The sequence below is a fragment of the Tripterygium wilfordii genome, chromosome 19, assembly GCF_013401445.1.
Source record: "Tripterygium wilfordii isolate XIE 37 chromosome 19, ASM1340144v1, whole genome shotgun sequence".
In the NCBI taxonomy this organism is placed as follows: domain Eukaryota; kingdom Viridiplantae; phylum Streptophyta; class Magnoliopsida; order Celastrales; family Celastraceae; genus Tripterygium; species Tripterygium wilfordii.
Genome location: NC_052250.1, coordinates 824112 through 840884, shown reverse-complemented (window position 1 = coordinate 840884; position 16773 = coordinate 824112). Strand labels below are relative to the sequence as shown.

At 36.5% G+C, this 16773-nt stretch overlaps 2 protein-coding genes across 2 annotated transcripts; one reads left to right on the top strand and one right to left on the bottom strand.

Moving 5' to 3' along the window:
• Positions 1-1319: 1319 nt before the first annotated feature.
• Positions 1320-5312, bottom strand: LOC119985770 (scarecrow-like transcription factor PAT1). Its single transcript, XM_038830148.1, has 2 exons — positions 5156-5312; positions 1320-3264 (listed from the first exon to the last, which is right to left on the bottom strand). Exon 2 carries the CDS (start codon positions 3093-3095, stop codon positions 1557-1559), a length of 1539 nt encoding a protein of 512 aa, XP_038686076.1. The 5' UTR covers positions 3096-3264; positions 5156-5312; the 3' UTR covers positions 1320-1556.
• A 5888-nt stretch (positions 5313-11200) lies between these two features.
• LOC119985245 (transcription termination factor MTERF9, chloroplastic) lies at positions 11201-15492 on the top strand. The gene is made up of 6 exons (XM_038829475.1): positions 11201-11812; positions 12992-13070; positions 13249-13403; positions 13495-14187; positions 14367-14843; positions 14927-15492. Exons 1-5 carry the CDS (start codon positions 11516-11518, stop codon positions 14679-14681), a joined length of 1539 nt encoding a protein of 512 aa, XP_038685403.1. The 5' UTR covers positions 11201-11515; the 3' UTR covers positions 14682-14843; positions 14927-15492.
• The last annotated feature ends 1281 nt before the right edge of the window (positions 15493-16773 follow it).

Sequence of the window (16773 nt, the reverse complement as noted above, 5' to 3'; positions counted from 1 at the left end):
CTCTCTATTGCTAATTATTTGCCTTTAAACAAAGGGTTAGAGGTTAAGAAGTCAAATCCCATTATCTTAATCTCTTAATTTTATCTTGAAGTGTGACATAAAAGCTTCAATGATTAAGCACCCATTGCATGAATTAAGTTCAAATTAGGTCTAATCCATACAACTAGTGCTCAAAAATCATGATTTAATTTGTAGGTGAATGGGTTTTCCCTTCAATTTGTTGAATTGAAATGACAACCTCAAACAAATTGGCTTGGATCTAATTAGGTAAAAGAAATAAAACTTATAATGAAACCCCAAAATAAGATAGAATTGCCACATTCGTGACATCTTTCTCCTTCAAAGTGTAAACCAGTCAAATCGTATAAATTCGGAAAGCTCTGAATTCGATTCCCACGAAAAATAATATCATTATGGCCACACATTGAGTTTTAACATAACTTATCCTTTTGTCAGGTGGGAAATATTTGTGCATGTGGACCTAACGTCTCGAGTTTAATCTCATATTGAATGTCCAATGAATAAACTTTTATGACATTGTTCTCGATTTAGAAAAATATAAACTAGCCAACCTTGCATAGCCCAAAAGAAATCTTTTTTTGATTAATATTAATTAAAGTATTCAAACGGCTCGTTTAATAAAGGAACTCTAAAAAAATACTTACACCTTAAACATCCGTAATTAATTATCTAAATCTCGTAGTTTTGTGTGAATTAGTTTCTCCACAACCTTAATTTACCTTCTATAAGATTAAGATTGAAGACATGATCGATTAACATAGCTTGGTTTTTCTTGAACAGGAAGAGAAGATCCTTTAATGCACAAAAAGACATTCCCAAAAGACAAAAATGGGCGATCCATTCATATTTTTATAGATGTCCACACACACATAGACTCCTTTTTCCTGGTATAGAGAGATTGTTAACAGATCAGTCTCCCATAAGTAACTCTATGTTCGTTGAGAAAAGAGAGCCCATCTTTCTTTGAATTGTTGGAACAAGACCATATGTGTTTGTTTGAGACACTGGTTTATTATAGCACTGAACATATGGATAGTAACCAATAATGGAGTTGACCTGGTGATATGATGTACGATAATCATACCCTCCTATTAGGGTTCAATCCATGCCTCTGTGGTTAGGAGTATGATAATCATACTCTCCAATCAGGGTTCTATCCTTCCCGTAGGCATGAGCATAAGCAGGCCAGATAGGTTTACCCAGTACACACCCAAATGGTAAAACGACACTTCACAATATTTCAGAAGCAACAAGCAATATGCTGCCTTGTAAATATGACTACATCTCCAGAATCTGAATCTCATCTATCAACCACTTTCTATATGTTTTGAATATCATTCACCAATGTTTTGCTTATTAGCCTTATGAGTCTGATGACTTTTGGAGAAGAGCTAATTTAGGACAAGTCATATTGTGATAGCATTATAATGCTAAGAAACTACAGACAAGTGACGACGACAACAACGACAACATTCAAATACAAATTCAAAATTTAAAGTGGGACTTGCAACAAGTTGCAGACATTTTTCAGGTTATCACCTCCATGCACAAGAGGCAACCAAAGGTCGGTCCATCCAGCCGAGGAACAGAGCTCCATCTCTCTCTTCGAGTGTATACTGCTCGCTGTAGTTCATCAGCAGAGTCTTAATGGTAGCATTCATATAAGAGCTTAGCGGATAAGGCTTAAACCCGGCCATCATAAACCGAGATCTCCACTTCCCAAAAGGCTCATGACGTTCAACTCTTGCAGCACCCTCACATGCTATAATGTTGACAATCTCCCGAGCCAGACAGTGTTGTTCAACATTGATTCTTTCTTTATGTTGCCTCGGGAAAGTAACATCAATTGATTCAAAGACTGCCAGATAATATTTCATCACCTCATTAAAACGGTTAACAAAGGAGGCTGTATTAGTATTGGATTCTTGCTCAACCAGAGTCACCACCGTAGGAGACAAGCTCTTGACAAGCCTTATCAGTCTGTCCCGAGGATTCTGTGTACTGACACTTTCATCTGGCATGTGGTGCAGCATCAGGGGGAAGTTCACTGCAATGGCTTCCCCAGGTCGAACTCCAAGGTTGCCAAGTTGAGCATCAGATGCAGAAATTCCAGCAGCACAGAACTCGAAAGGTACCTTACATGACTCAGAAAGCCTTGTTAATCTCTGCCCTACTATATCTATTCCTCCTCCCCGGGCATAAGCTGATGTAGAGTCATCAATACCTGTGATACGTACGTGTGGTGGCCCTCCTGGACGAGCAGCAAGAGCTTGTATTAAAGTGACCCACTGGCTGCCTTGTGCAATTTGAAAATCGATGATATGGACTCTAAGTTCATCCTTCATGGCTTCTGCAATTGCTCCATTTGCAGACATATACCCGAACTTGAAGTATGGACAGACTTCATACAGTATGTGCATGTAGGAAAGGAGGTCAGCACCAGCAGGCTCTTTGCATCTGAGGGCCTTGTAGATTGCACTTCCTGAAGACGCCAACCTTGCGACAAGCCCTTCCAACATGTAGGCTCCCAATCGTTGGATTGGCTCACCAGTCACCGACACCCTCTCCCGTAACTCGGTCATCAACCATTCAGCTGTGAGCATATCATTGTTTACTATAGCCTTTGCACAAGCACAGAGCGCATCCTTCAAGTCCCCTCTGGCGATCGCCTCCATCATATACTTCCATTTCTCCTCCTCCAAGGTAATTTGGTTGTTAAGGTTATCTGAATCAGGTCCTAGCATCACAGTTTCCAATTCTCTCAGCTTATGCCTGAAGTCACTCACGTTGTTGGTGACACAAGATCGACTTACTGGAGAGCCACAGGTATTATCAGATGAATCTTGCAAATCTGATGGGTATGACTGGCTATCATTTGGTGAGAAACTTGCAGTGGATGGAGAATTGTGAACTGCATAGCCATCATCATTACCACAGAAAGATTCAAGGGTGCAGTATTGTTCGAAGGACTCAACTGAAAGGTGCATCACTTGGCTAGCATCATCAGAGCTCGAAAGGTGCTCTATTTTCTGGATTGGATTTGAAGCCCAGCGATATGACTCCTGATCTTCCATATCTTTATGGCAAATTTTTCCTCAACTTTATATGACAAGTTGGTTTCTTTCAATAACAAACCTTGCTAACTATTTTCAGTTATGCAATTTTATAACCATTTCCTGATCTGAAACAAAAAAAAACCTTCCCCGCACTTGGTGAGCTACTGTGTCCAGATATGGAGATTAACTGCATGGAAGGATAAAAAGAATATTAGAGCAAATGTAAACTTTTGCTTTTATAAGAAGCCGTAGGCATGAAACATAATTTCAAAGTTCCAAAGGCAACTAGGATTGCGAGGTGGATGTAAAATCTATTGAACTACACAAAGAGTGTCTTGTGAGAGTGTTTGTATGTCCCATCAGGAGCTCATGTGTTGTTTGATCACAACCTATGGTCACGTGACCAAGTGAAGGAAACAGCTTCTCTGATGATACTTCACTAAATAAACAGGTATAACAAGTAGAGGGTTAAAATCCATTCATCAAAGATACCCCAAAATACCAATCTACATCGAATATCTAACTCTACACGCACACCAGAGTACTCTAGACATGTAAAAGGATTGACTCCGCATTTCATCTGTCAAAGTTTGACAGATGATAATGCCAATAAATAACCTAGCTAGAACAAGCTGCAGGATTGGGCTACATATTCTCCATCTAACAAAGGCACAAAAGGCAGATTACTATCATGAAAATAACTAATCATCACCAGTGGAAGAATTATGTTAACACGAAAGGCCAAGTTGCATGAAGTTAACCATTAACTTCCCATGCTCCATTGCCCGAGTGTTAACATTGGAGTAAGAAACTCATCATCGTCAATGGGAGGATTAATCTTAACAAGAAAAGTCTAGTTATTTAAGTTTCACCATTAACTCCTCACACTTCATAGCAAAAGTGTTAACTGTTAACATTGTGGTGTGTGTCAAATCAAACTATTCAAGTAATTTCTAGATCAGGCAACATAAAAATCAAAATTTCCAGTAATACTTTATTTTTATTTGATAGGTGAACCCGATCAGTTTCCTGCACCGGAAAAGGGGATGAATCCAACCACTTGATTCTACCCAAACAGTGCATTATTTGCATTATGTGGATCATTGCTTCCAAAAGACGAACGTAACAAATTCATAGGCATACAACTGAAAAGGAAAATGAGATCAAACGCAACAGTACCGTCTATTATATTTTCAATTAAGTTAAACAGAGCAAAAAACCTATAAGTGAAAAAGGAACATGACTCAAAAGATAGCTAAGAAAGCCACTGGATAAGAATCTCTTCAACCAACAAAACTTAGAAAAAGAAAGCTTAATGGACTTTTTTTTTGGATGAAAAGGTAAAAAGTTTTATTGAAGATGCACTGAGGGGATGTAACCCAAAATATATAGAACAATACAAAAGTTCCTATATCTATAGCTTTGAGGAGACTCTTGGAATGGAATTTTCATATCCCACCAAAGCCCCCAAATATTCCACCACAAACACACACACACAAAGTTCCTAAACCGATTCATCACCATAGATGTAGTTCAAGGGAAAGAAAGTTGTTCCCAACTATATCTATAGCTTTGAGGAGACTCTTGGAATGGAATTTTCATATCCCACCAAAGCCCCCAAATATTCCACCACAAACACACACACACAAAGTTCCTAAACCGATTCATCACCATAGATGTAGTTCAAGGGAAAGAAAGTTGTTCCCAACACAGCTCAAGAGGTTGGGGAAATCGCAAAAACCCAAAATTTCGTTCTTTTTTTATTAACTACAGCAAAAATATTGCATCCTTCACAAATCTATAATCCACCGAGTACCCCAAATGGGAAAAAGGAAGGAAAAAAAATCTAAATCACCACCATCATTAGACCAAAACTAACTCATTTCTAACTAAGGTTACTCTTATCCCCTTCACGGAATCAAAGGGGGAGAAAAAGGAAAGTAGCCAGGGCAAAGAATTACAGTCTAACTTGAACAACATATGCTAGACTGAAATCAAAACAATAAGAAATTTAATGAAGACCCAGAAAACAATCTTCACAGAGAATTAATTGGGTTCTCTCTTTTTTGTTGACATACCTGGAAAGACTACACCTTTTCTGGTGTTCTGTGTAACTATAAGCTCCACAAAGCAAATCTACCGACCTTATTATTATGAAAAATGGCCCCCCTTCACAAAGAACCATAGAGATTTTTATAGCTGAAGATTGCAAGTGAAGTACCATTTTGTAACGACCACTTCATAGTGATAAAGATGTTTATGCCACCATCATGTGTAATGACCAGAACACCCTCAATTAAAAATGGGATTAGCAATAAACTATAGTGAATTAGCACCAATTTTGTATTATCTTAATGTGATTCGTTGAGTAGTTAGTGCCCGTGTTTTTTATATCATGGCAACCTCTCCAAGGTAGGGCCCTTTGGATCCATCTCGATGAAATAAATTTTTAGACTTGTGTACCACACCTTCACAAGTTTCCCTATTCGAGATCACGATACCTTAGTGACATTTTACTAGGGTGTGTGGGGCGTTAAAATATTGATAACAGATTTCGAACTTAGGATCCATGAGTTTTATGGAATGTCAACAACCAACTCGGCCAACCCTTAGTGCCATGTTGATTCCAAGAAATCCCAATTGTCAAATTAAGCAGAAATTGACAACATCACTTATATATTAAGAACTCCGTCTATTGTTTAACCAAGTATTAGTCAATAATTGTTAAATAATGTGTAAAATTATTGTCGCAAGAGACACCAACTTATTGAAGAAGTTAAAGACTAAGCATGGCAATTAACAATTATATTTTTTGTTTAATATAACACTAATAGCTTATGAAGACTCAATTGAATTGGTTGGTTGACTCAATTAAACATGAATCAATTGGCTCTTAGATTAGCTTTTGACTTCTTTATTTATTTATTCTTTAAAAAAGCCTTATTGTTCAACCTTAATAGGAATGTCGTTAATCCCGAATCTAATTGAGCTCTTTATTGCCAATGATGCTAGTTTTGCTCTCCCATCAAGATTCAATAATTTCCCGAGATATGAGCTCATACACGAATTTTTCATGAACTTATTTGTCCTAAATAGTTTATGAACTAGTAAACAGACTCGATGGGTTTATCTAGTGATTACATATGTGCAATCGAATTAGTTTTGATTTTAGAATTTTAATCTTCCACTTGTGAATCCATATAATTCAACTATTAACCTTTATTTGAATAGTATCATACAATTAGTCATGCTCTAATTGCTATTTAGTATTTCTAAAAGAGTAGCTAAAGGGTCTTTATATCAATTCATAATAAATATATATACATATATTATCTTTTGGAACTTCACAAAAATGATGTAAAGGTGATTGTGCCCCCACCTGTGAATTGGACCCACACGGTTATACTTTTGTAAATAGATGACTTTCAACTTTCCACTTTCTAATTTTCCAATCATTTTATAATTGCCCATGTGAACTTTATTCCTCTATGTTATCTCTATATTTTTCCTCCCAAAGGAACTCATAAAAATATTTAATCTTACACAAAAATACATTTGGATTTTCCATGATTTGTTTGGCATGCGTAGTTTGTAGACTACATAAGTCCAGTGACTTTACCTAGTACGCATTCAAAGGATAAGATATTTATCGAAAATTTCAATAACTCTTGTCGTTGAATTAAAGGATATGAAAGTATGCATAAATATGCATATGAAGGTATAAAGTATAAACAACTAATGCTAATATTGTGGGTTGTGACTTAATTAATTTGGATTTTACATATAATAAATCTTGACCCATATTTTTTTTTTGGGTGAAATTGAATTTATTGATTTGGTAGAAATAAGTTGAGATATAAGTTAAGATATGGGCGAAGATTGAAGTCACCAACCAAGTCTATTTTCTCCTAGGATGTTTTCGCCCACCATTCATACAATGCAAATTGACATCCTTTTTGTGTGTGTTTTCATGTGTAATGAAATGCTACTTTTTTTGTCTTTCCCTTTTATGTGTTTACATTATTGTAGTAAGACCCTACAAGTGACAACAAATCCTTATGTTTTACTACCCTTTTTGAATACCAAAATATAATTTTTAGTGTTTGTCATATACCTATCCCTATCACTTTAACACAAAAGAATTCCAATTTTTGTTAGCTCATCAAAATTGTCACTTTAAGAAATAATAATAAGAGGATTAACATAAATTTTTTATAACTAACAACGATATCATGCAAGTTTACCCTTTACATATTCAATACAAGACTAAATTCGGGGCCTAACGGCTTGTACGCAGAAAAGTTTCACATCAAACGATAAGCTAAGTTAGGCCAAAGCTCAGTTTGTAGCCATAATGATATGACACTATGTGAGAATCGAACTTCAAACTTTTGGAGTCCATACGATTTGACCCTAGAGAGATTCACCACTAGACTATCACCTTAGTAATCGGATTAACGCAAATATGACTTACTAACTAATATTTGGTTGACTATGACTTTTCATTAATTCACTCCACTCAATGTACGACTTCATAGTTAAAATGAAATCGATGTTGAAACAAATATATTTTGATCATCACTACATCATCTAGTTGTAATATTTAACTATATTTTAATATATATAGATGTTAAACAAATCGGTAATTGATGAATTTTTGTCAATATATATGATGCTTCTGCAATCAAAACAAAGAAAATCTTATCAACTCCTCCTCTTTCAAATCTCCTCCACTTTTCTCTCAATCCAAACAAAAGAAGTGCTCAATTCATGTGATACATACCTTGAAGTCCTCTTCATGTAACCTAAAAAGTCTTATATCATGGCCCCTCAAAAAGACTATATATATAGGTAGGTCAAAATCAAACATTCTTATGTCTTTGCCAAGAACATGCAACAGTCCCCCATATCTCTCTTTTTCATACAAAGTCAAACCTTTCTGCTATGTATGGACAAACAAAAGGGATGATTTGAAGCATAAATGCATACAAATCACAAACAATGTTTGTCAACTCTAGATGTAAATGCCATAACTCCTTAAAAGGACAGTAATCATGGAGAACTTAAGAAGACTTTGAAGGTAAGAAAATGGTTGGCATAAACTCTACTTTTTTGAATTGAATGCAAAGTCAAGTAATAAAGACAAGGACATGCATAAAAACTTAAGAGACCCGAATGATCATTTGTCATGCTTTGGTCATGGTGACTTGCATAAGCAGTGATGTAAGAATGGAGAAAATAAAGTTCTTTGGGGAACCTCAAGTTGGAACACTGGTTTGACATTTGATTAGTTGGTACTTGATGCTGATTTTGTTGAGAGTATGACCTTCGATAGGGTTGGGGAGATATGATCGTGGAGTGTTTACGTGTATTTTAATAGATGTTTGAGTATGCATGTGTGTAATAAGTTAGCTTACATGCATTTTTGATGCACCCATCTCAACCTAAAACAATGAAGGTACATCTTTGAATCATCTTACGCCATGTTTGGTTAGTCGTGGGAACGGAAACGAGAATATAAATAGGAATGGGAATATGAATGAGAATTTCAATGATTCCAATGTTTGATTGGGGAAGGAATTGTAATAAGAACATTTGTATTCTTTACTTAGAAAAAGACTATATTATCCCTTCTTCTGTACTAATATTTGATACTTTGATTATTATAATACATACATGATACATACACAAAATAACATAAAATAAAATATTACCATAAAATTAAAAATAAATATAAATATTCAATAAACACTATATTGTTTTTTTAAAAAAATAGAAACAAAAATCTATGCTGGTTTTATCGTCTCTACAGAAAATAATATAAAATAAATATCTCACAAATCTTATCCTCTCCAAAACCTTATCTTCTCTCAACAAAAAACATAATTCAGTTCCTCTTCCTACATCAGCTTTCGGAGCACTCAAACATGGTGGCTGCCTCTTTCACTACCTTCTCTTCATCTTCCCCATTCCATTCCTCAACCAAATTTTGCATGCCCATTCTCAATTTTCCCACCCATTATCTGTTTTTGTCAGATTTGAATTTGGGGTTTAGTGGTCTAAAATCTTCATTGGAGTTTTGGACTGAAATCTCAGTTGGAGTTTTGCAATCTTAATGCAGATGGAGAGAGGGGAGAGAGGGGAGGGATAAAATTGTAATTGAATTTGTAAACAAGTTCCATTCCTGTTGGAATGTACAATTCCTAAGGGGGAGATAAGAACCTACAGGTTCGGAGAGGACCACAATTCAACGTTCCGTTCAGTTATTGTGTGTCATACCAAATGCAGGAATTTGTTAGGAATAGGAATTGAGGGTTCCGGTTTTGACCGGAATGGTGCAACCAAACATAGTGTTAATGAATTTAATAGAGTAATTTCAGAACTATAAAATGTCAGGTGATGAGGTAAAATATGAGGATAAAACTCTATTACTACCTTCTTTCTTATTCCTTTGAGCATTTGGTTAATACTTCATTCTATAGAAAATATACCATTGAACTGAAACTTGCTATTGTTGCGCTCCTCTCCAATCAGTGGAGAAGGAAGACTTTAGATAGTGATTCACAGACATAGAGTTTGCTTGTAGGAGGGAGATTAGAAGAGAGAAAATCTGGAAGGGGTATATCAAAATATAGATCAAAGTCTAGAAAGAAACAGCTTGAATGTTATAATTGCCATCAAAAGAGTCACATTAAAAGAAAGTGTCATTTACTCCAAAAGGACAAAATTTGTGAAGCGAAGGATGAAGGTAAGGAGTCGTAAGTGTAACCAAGTAAAGTTCTAATGATGACGAAATCACCTTATCAGTTGTTTCAGAAAAATATTCTTAGAATGCATGAATAATTTATTCTTGTTGCTAGTTGCGTTCTAAATATGAGGAATACTTATTTTCATTGGGACTTTATACTAGTATTGGTATAAGTGTACGACCCATAATGAAGTTTTAAAGATGGTGCATAGTTCTGTGGTGGTGGTGAAACTCAGGTTGTGGTTTGTACATTATCTCTAGTAGTATAGTAACAAGTAGGGCATCAATGTCTACTTAAGAGAACACTGTGACGTTTTCTACACAATTGTGACGCATGCATCTTGGGTACATGAGTGAAAGGGATACGCCAGAATTGTGTAAGTGTCTCTTGAAATGAGTGAAGGCTTTAAATGTTGATTTTTGTGGGTATCGTGTGTTTGGAAAACAATGTAAGGTGAAGTTCAATACAACCGTCCATAAGACCAAAGACCAAAGGTACTCTCGACCATGTTCACTCGGATGTGTGGGGGTCATTCAATGATTCCATCAAAGGGTGGAGAAATATATTTCGTGTTTCCTTCATTGATGATTACTCTAGCAATGAGTAAATCTTTTCCATAACTGCCATGAGAGAAACCCTCATGTCAACAACAAAAACATGTCAACAATTGTATTCTACATTACTCGTGTACATAAACAAAACAACTTCTTGAAATCTCATCACATCCCGGACAACGAAACTAGTACTTCTTATTGCGTAAAACGAGTCCTGATCCTCCACAAACCTCACATATTCTCTATGCCACCTGCCATTAATATTGTGCAACAACCTTTTTATAAACCAAACTCCAAATCCGTGTCATTACTATTAACTTGAACTTACTAGAGGATATACAATATATTATGATGTATCAAACTTCTCTCAATCAACAAAACTCAAAAACCGTTAAGTGAGATGACTTAGAAAAATAAAATTGTGTAGACTCAATGTATCTACACCGAATCAATAAATTCAAAGCGGGCAATATTTATTGATTTGAATGAATCGTGATTTCTGATATGATAATGAGACTAAAGGTATGGTTCTGTTGGACGAGCCTCTACCAAGCATGTGGTTTATAAGAAAAACCCAAGCTTCGCTCATTCAAGAGAGGTATGTTATTTGTTAATTTGAGTGGGTTGAGATTTCTGATAACCCTAGCCGCACATATTCAAGCAGTAATTTTTATAAGAAAAATAAAAATAAAAAACAAATAAACATAAAAGTTGAAACTTTAACAGCGATTTTCCAAGTGATCTCCGCTTCTGCGGGATTTGCGGAAGCTGAAACATCATTAATCGCTGCAATCAGTGAGATCTTATTCGGACGGTTGCTCCTCTTTCTGCTGATGAGATTGACCGTTGATCTGGAAGGATTCTTGGGTATGTTCGTAGATGGGAGATTTGAGCTTGGAATGTCACTGTAGGTGACATTTGAGACTTTGAACTGGGCTACGTGGCTAGTCTGGGTGGGGTTCGCGGCAACCACACAATGGCTCTTGTGGATTATTCTTTTGATTTTATTAATTTTTTAATTTGTATCGAACGGTGAGGATAGAGCAATAGACTAGCCGTATACAGTGATATTCTTGGGATATCTTGGGTGTCTGTCTCAAGGGTTTTGGGTATATTCTATGTAATTTATCCAGATATGGCTGTCTCCTCCTTGAGTTACTTCAGTGCAAATCTCTACTTTCCCTCTCGCTCCCACTCTCAATCCCTCTATCAGCCACCGGCTCCGGCTCCTGGTCGCAGCTACGAAACGACATCAAGAAATGGTGGGAGCAGTCTTGTGGTTCCGTCTGCTCACTCCAATCCTAAGCTCCTCAAGTCCAATCGGAAATCTCGCTATGGTCAGACGCTGTCGCCATATGGTAGTGAGGAAGAGGAGGTTGAAGAAGACGAAGAGGATGAGGACTATTTTGGCTTTGATGATGGGTTTTTTGATGTGAGTTTTTGTTTAATTTGTTTTTTGTTTTCTACAAATTATTTTTGTTCTGCTGGGTTTGAGGCTTTGGTGGGTATATGTTTAAGCTTTGTAGTTATTTGAATATGGCCATATGGGTTTTTCGGTGGTTCACATTATTGGAACTTGGAAGTGAAAGAATTGACCTTTTGAGTAGTATTCGGGATGAGGTTTGTGGGTATGTTAGGAAGGTGATTAGACTTGATTTTGAAAGCAATGGTTTGTTGTTAATGTGGGTTTTTGCTAACTCGTTGTTTTTAGAAAATATACATTTCTGGACTCCTTTCTAAAAGTTGCTAGCTTTTTTCTCTATTTAGTTTTTTGATTCCTTGTATTGAATTCGAGTATGAATGTATCTGATCAAATGGATCCTTATCAGGGTACGAATTACTATACTGGTTTGGTTGATTATAGAAAAAGATGACAATCAACAAAGCAGTTGAATTCGCATGTTTGGTATATTTGGATGGGGCCGATAGGCTGCTCATCTGATTGAGCTATTTGGTAATATTTTGATCAGTAGTAGAGTAGATCTAGTATGCAATCCAATATGCAAACTCTGAATATCTTTTGCGGTTCTTTGTATTTCGGTTCTTTTTGTCATGCTTCAATCATTGGATACATGAGAAAGCGAAAGCTACGTGCTATTGATGATTGGTTTGTTTCATATGTTCATTTATTCTAAGTTATGAAATTATGTGGGATTTGTCAACCCATGCAAATGGTATCCTGGGGTCCCTCGTAGAATAATCAGTCAATAGTCCACATGAATGGTTTGGAAATTGTTGCAAGTCTGCTTCAGAATTTCTGAGAAAGATTTTTTTTTGGTTCCTTATTATTCATTGCATCAAAATGTCCACTTTATGCTGACGATTTTCCTTGCAACGGTGCAATTGCCATTGATGCTGGCATAGGCTTTGGTCAAGTTTTTTGACTCAACCAATCAACCTTGTATGTCTTATGAGTCATTCTTAAGGCATTTGTTAACTGAATAGTCATGGTTTTCTGTGGTGTTTTAGTGACTCCACCCTTTGGTGACGAGCCTTCAGCAGTTTATTTAATGGACAGACTAATTCAGAATGCATTGGAAATTGGTTGACAATTACTGGTAAATTTTTGGTGGTTGTAAAAATTCAAGTTCATTTTGGCATTTTTTTGCAGGACGACTTTGCTGAAACTGAAGATTTTGAAGTTAATGGGAAGAAAATTCAGTCACTGAAGGGAATAAATACTAGACAAGGTATGACCAAAAAGGGTTCCTCTAAATATTCTTCTTTTACCTTTCTTGGATCTGTTTGGTCGATTTTCCTTTTGTTCCCTGGGTTATGTATCTGTATGTGTGTGTTTTGAAGCGGGGAGGAGGGGTGAGGGGAAGGGGTGTTTCAAGGTCGGACTAAAGGATAAATTTTTTAATGCAGGCAGTAAGGGACAGAAGGAAAATGTCATTGGTGTGAGATGGTTTGATTCTCGACAAAGCTCTAAATATGCTGAGAATGGTACCACTAGAAATGCTTATCATACATCCAATAAATCAAAGGAAGTTGGTTCCTCAGATTTAGATGGGCGAGGAAAGGTACGGTAACCTTTTTTTTTTTTTTTTCCTGCAAATGCTAGCAATGGTGCAGAGGCTTTATTATGTACATACATATTTTCTTTTATTGCAGCCGATGACAAAGAAGTTGAAGAAGAACAGATATGAAAAACTATCAGATGAAATAGGTTTGGATGTTAGATGGCTCCCTCTTCTTGATTACCTCAGCACATTTGGCCTCAAGGAGTTGCACTTTGTCCAGATGTACGAGAGACACATGCCTTCCCTTCAGATAAATGTGTGTGCCGCACAGGAAAGGCTCGAATACCTCTTGAGTGTTGGCGTGAAACAAAGAGACGTCAAAAAAATACTATTGAGGCAGCCACAAGTTCTAGAATATACTGTGGAGAACAATTTAAAGGCCCATGTTTCGTTTTTGATTGGTTTGGGCATTCCAGAAACCAGAATTGGTCGGATAATTTCTGCTGCGCCTTCCATATTTTCGTACAGCGTTGAAAATTCATTAAAACCCACAGTGAGATATCTGGTTGAGGAGGTTGGCATCAACGAGAAAAGTTTGGGTAAAGTCATACAGCTGAGCCCTCAAATCTTAGTACAGCGGATAGACATATCGTGGAATACTCGATTGATATTTCTCTCGAAGGAGTTGGAGGCACCAAGGGATAGTGTAGTGAAGATGGTAACGAAACATCCCCAGCTTCTTCATTACAGCATTGATGATGGATTACTGCCGAGGATCAATTTCTTGAGGAGCATAGGGATGCATAATTCAGACATTCTGAAAGTCTTGACTGGCCTCACACAGGTTAATATGCATTCTTCAACATACCAATGTTGAAGCATTCTTTACATTTAATGTATATGTAATTTCAATCTTAACTACGAACTATTAAAGGCAGCCATGATTGAATCTGCTTTTCATTCTAAAAGAAAGAAAAGAAGGCCAGTTTAAATGACTGCATTGAGTCTTTGACCATTTTGCAGGTATTATCGCTATCGTTGGAGGACAACCTAAAGCCTAAGTATAGGTACTTGATTGATGAGCTTCATAATGAGGCGAAGTCCTTGACGAAATATCCAATGTACTTCAGCTTGTCTTTGGAACAGAGGATTCGCCCTCGCCACAGGTTTTTGGTTTCCCTAAAGAAAGCTCCAAAAGGACCGTTTCCTCTTGGTTCATTGGTTCCGACTGATGAACATTTTTGTCAGCAGTGGGCTGGAACTAGTTTGGATAAGTACGAGGCATTTCGGCAGGGATTACTACTCAATGAGTTTGCCAGAAAATATGAAAAACAATGATACTCCATCTTCCTATACTGGTCCGTGATTTTTACTAACATGAGTTTTGGAAGAAGAAAGTGGTCTCTCTTAAGTAACTTCAGTGACCCGTAAGCCGGATTTTTGAAAATTTTCAGGAGCATCCCCATCGAGCTTTAGTTTTTAAACTACTATAATATTCTGGTAAGCAATCTATTTGATTGATTGAAGCACTTAGTAGACTAGTTTCTTGTAACTCCTTTTATTCAGCACCATCATCTCTGCAGGAGCTGCATCAATCTTCTGCTCACATTGGATATTAACAACCTGAAAAAGCATATAGATGATGGTCGACTAACCGGAGGTGATTGACAAGAGAAAAGAAGTCGAGTTGAAGTTTGCTACTTTGCTAATATGAATGCAAGCATTAGTTCAACTCGCATGCCTTTCGTAAATTTGGTATATACTGGCCTTATTTATCTTTCTAGCATGGTTACCTGATGCAATGCAGGCTTTTCGTTTCGGTTTCATGTCATTTGGACAATTCGAGAGAAAGTTCTACTACACTCAAGTCACCTGGACTCGTGGTTGCGTTGTCATTTTGTTGCTTTAAATTGTATACTTTGTACTCTTTCAGATCTTAACATCACCATTGCAGCCTCAAGTGTATCATCTGTAAGGAGTAGACTCTTTGACTTGTAAAATAAGAGTTCATCCCCACTATAAGCATTAGAGTCAGAGTCATTTTGTAATCATGTACAAAATGCCTGAATTTTGTTGGCATATACAAAATACTTCATTGGTACATTGGATTACTCTTGCTTCTATAATCTGAATGTCCAAATTTACTTTAGTTTCTCTATGATGATGAATGTCTGACTTGCATACACTATGTCTCTGTATGATGCTGCAAACAAATGAGGACATACTGATAACTTTTATCAGTTTGTGCAAATTTGATGGAATTCTTTGAAATATTGAGAACATGATGTATTTTTTGAGGTGATTTGATTAGTGTTATTGTAGTACCCGGCTCGAATGGGATGTGCCACAATGGATATTCTTGTCATTCTTGAGTTGAAGTTTGCTAATTTGATTGCAAGCATTAGTTCAACTCGGGTGCCTTTCATAAATTTGGTATATACCGCCTTATTTATCTTTCTATCATGGTTATCTGATGCATTGCAGGCTTTTCTTTTCGATTTCATGTCATTTGGACAATTCGAGAGAAAGTTCTACTACACTCAAGGCACCTGGACTCATGGTTGCGTTGTCATCTATAAGGAGTATACTCTTTAACTTGTAAACTAAGAGTTCATTCTTTCCCTACTATAAGCATTAGAGTCATTTTGTAATCATGTACAAAATGCCTGAACCCTGAATTTTGTTGGCATATACAAATTATTTCATTAGTACATCGGATTACTCTTGCTTCTATAAATCTGAATGTCCAAATTTACTTTAGTTTCTCTATGATGATTAATTCTGACATGCATACACTGTCTCTGTATGATACTGCATACAAATGAGGACATACTCATAACTTTTATCAGTTTGTGCAAATTTGATGGAATTCTTTGAAATATTGAGAACATGATGTATATTTTGAGGTGATTTGATTAGTGTTATTGTAGTACCCGGCTCGAATGGGATGTGCCACAAACCTATGCAGTGTCAAGCTTGGTGGTGCTGGACGAGCTATCGAGTGGTGAGGGATCGTAGTATACTAAATCTCATATCGCCCAAAGGAACAAGAGAAATGTAGAATATAATAAGTCTAACTCTCTAACTAGTAACAAACACTTTTATTGGATTCAAACTAATATGGATTGATGTTGGTCTAGGAAGACAAAATTGTGCAGGTAAGTATAGATTGGCTCAAAACGGACAAAATGTTATTAGTACGGAATGACAAGCTACTACAGTTATATAATCTTTCTTCTTACTTTTACAATGGATATTCTTGTCATTCTTGCTTTCATAGGATACCCAGAAAAAGTGAAGACTGGACTGTTTTACATTATGTTTAGGTCAAAATGGTGGTTGGATTTCTGCAGCTTTTTGAGTTGGTGTATGATGCATTTGTTGCAATGTCTCTCTCATTTTCTCTAACAGGCCAACTACTTTACAAAAG

Coding starts and splice junctions, on each gene's coding strand:
- LOC119985770 (XM_038830148.1), bottom strand. CDS start 3,095: ATGGAAGATCAGGAGTCATATCGCTGGGCTTCAAATCCAATCCAGAAA.
- LOC119985245 (XM_038829475.1), top strand. CDS start 11,516: ATGGCTGTCTCCTCCTTGAGTTACTTCAGTGCAAATCTCTACTTTCCC. Junction 13,071..13,248: donor GGGAATAAATACTAGACAAG/GTATGACCAAAA, acceptor TTTTTAATGCAG/GCAGTAAGGGACAGAAGGAA. Junction 13,404..13,494: donor ATTTAGATGGGCGAGGAAAG/GTACGGTAACCT, acceptor CTTTTATTGCAG/CCGATGACAAAGAAGTTGAA.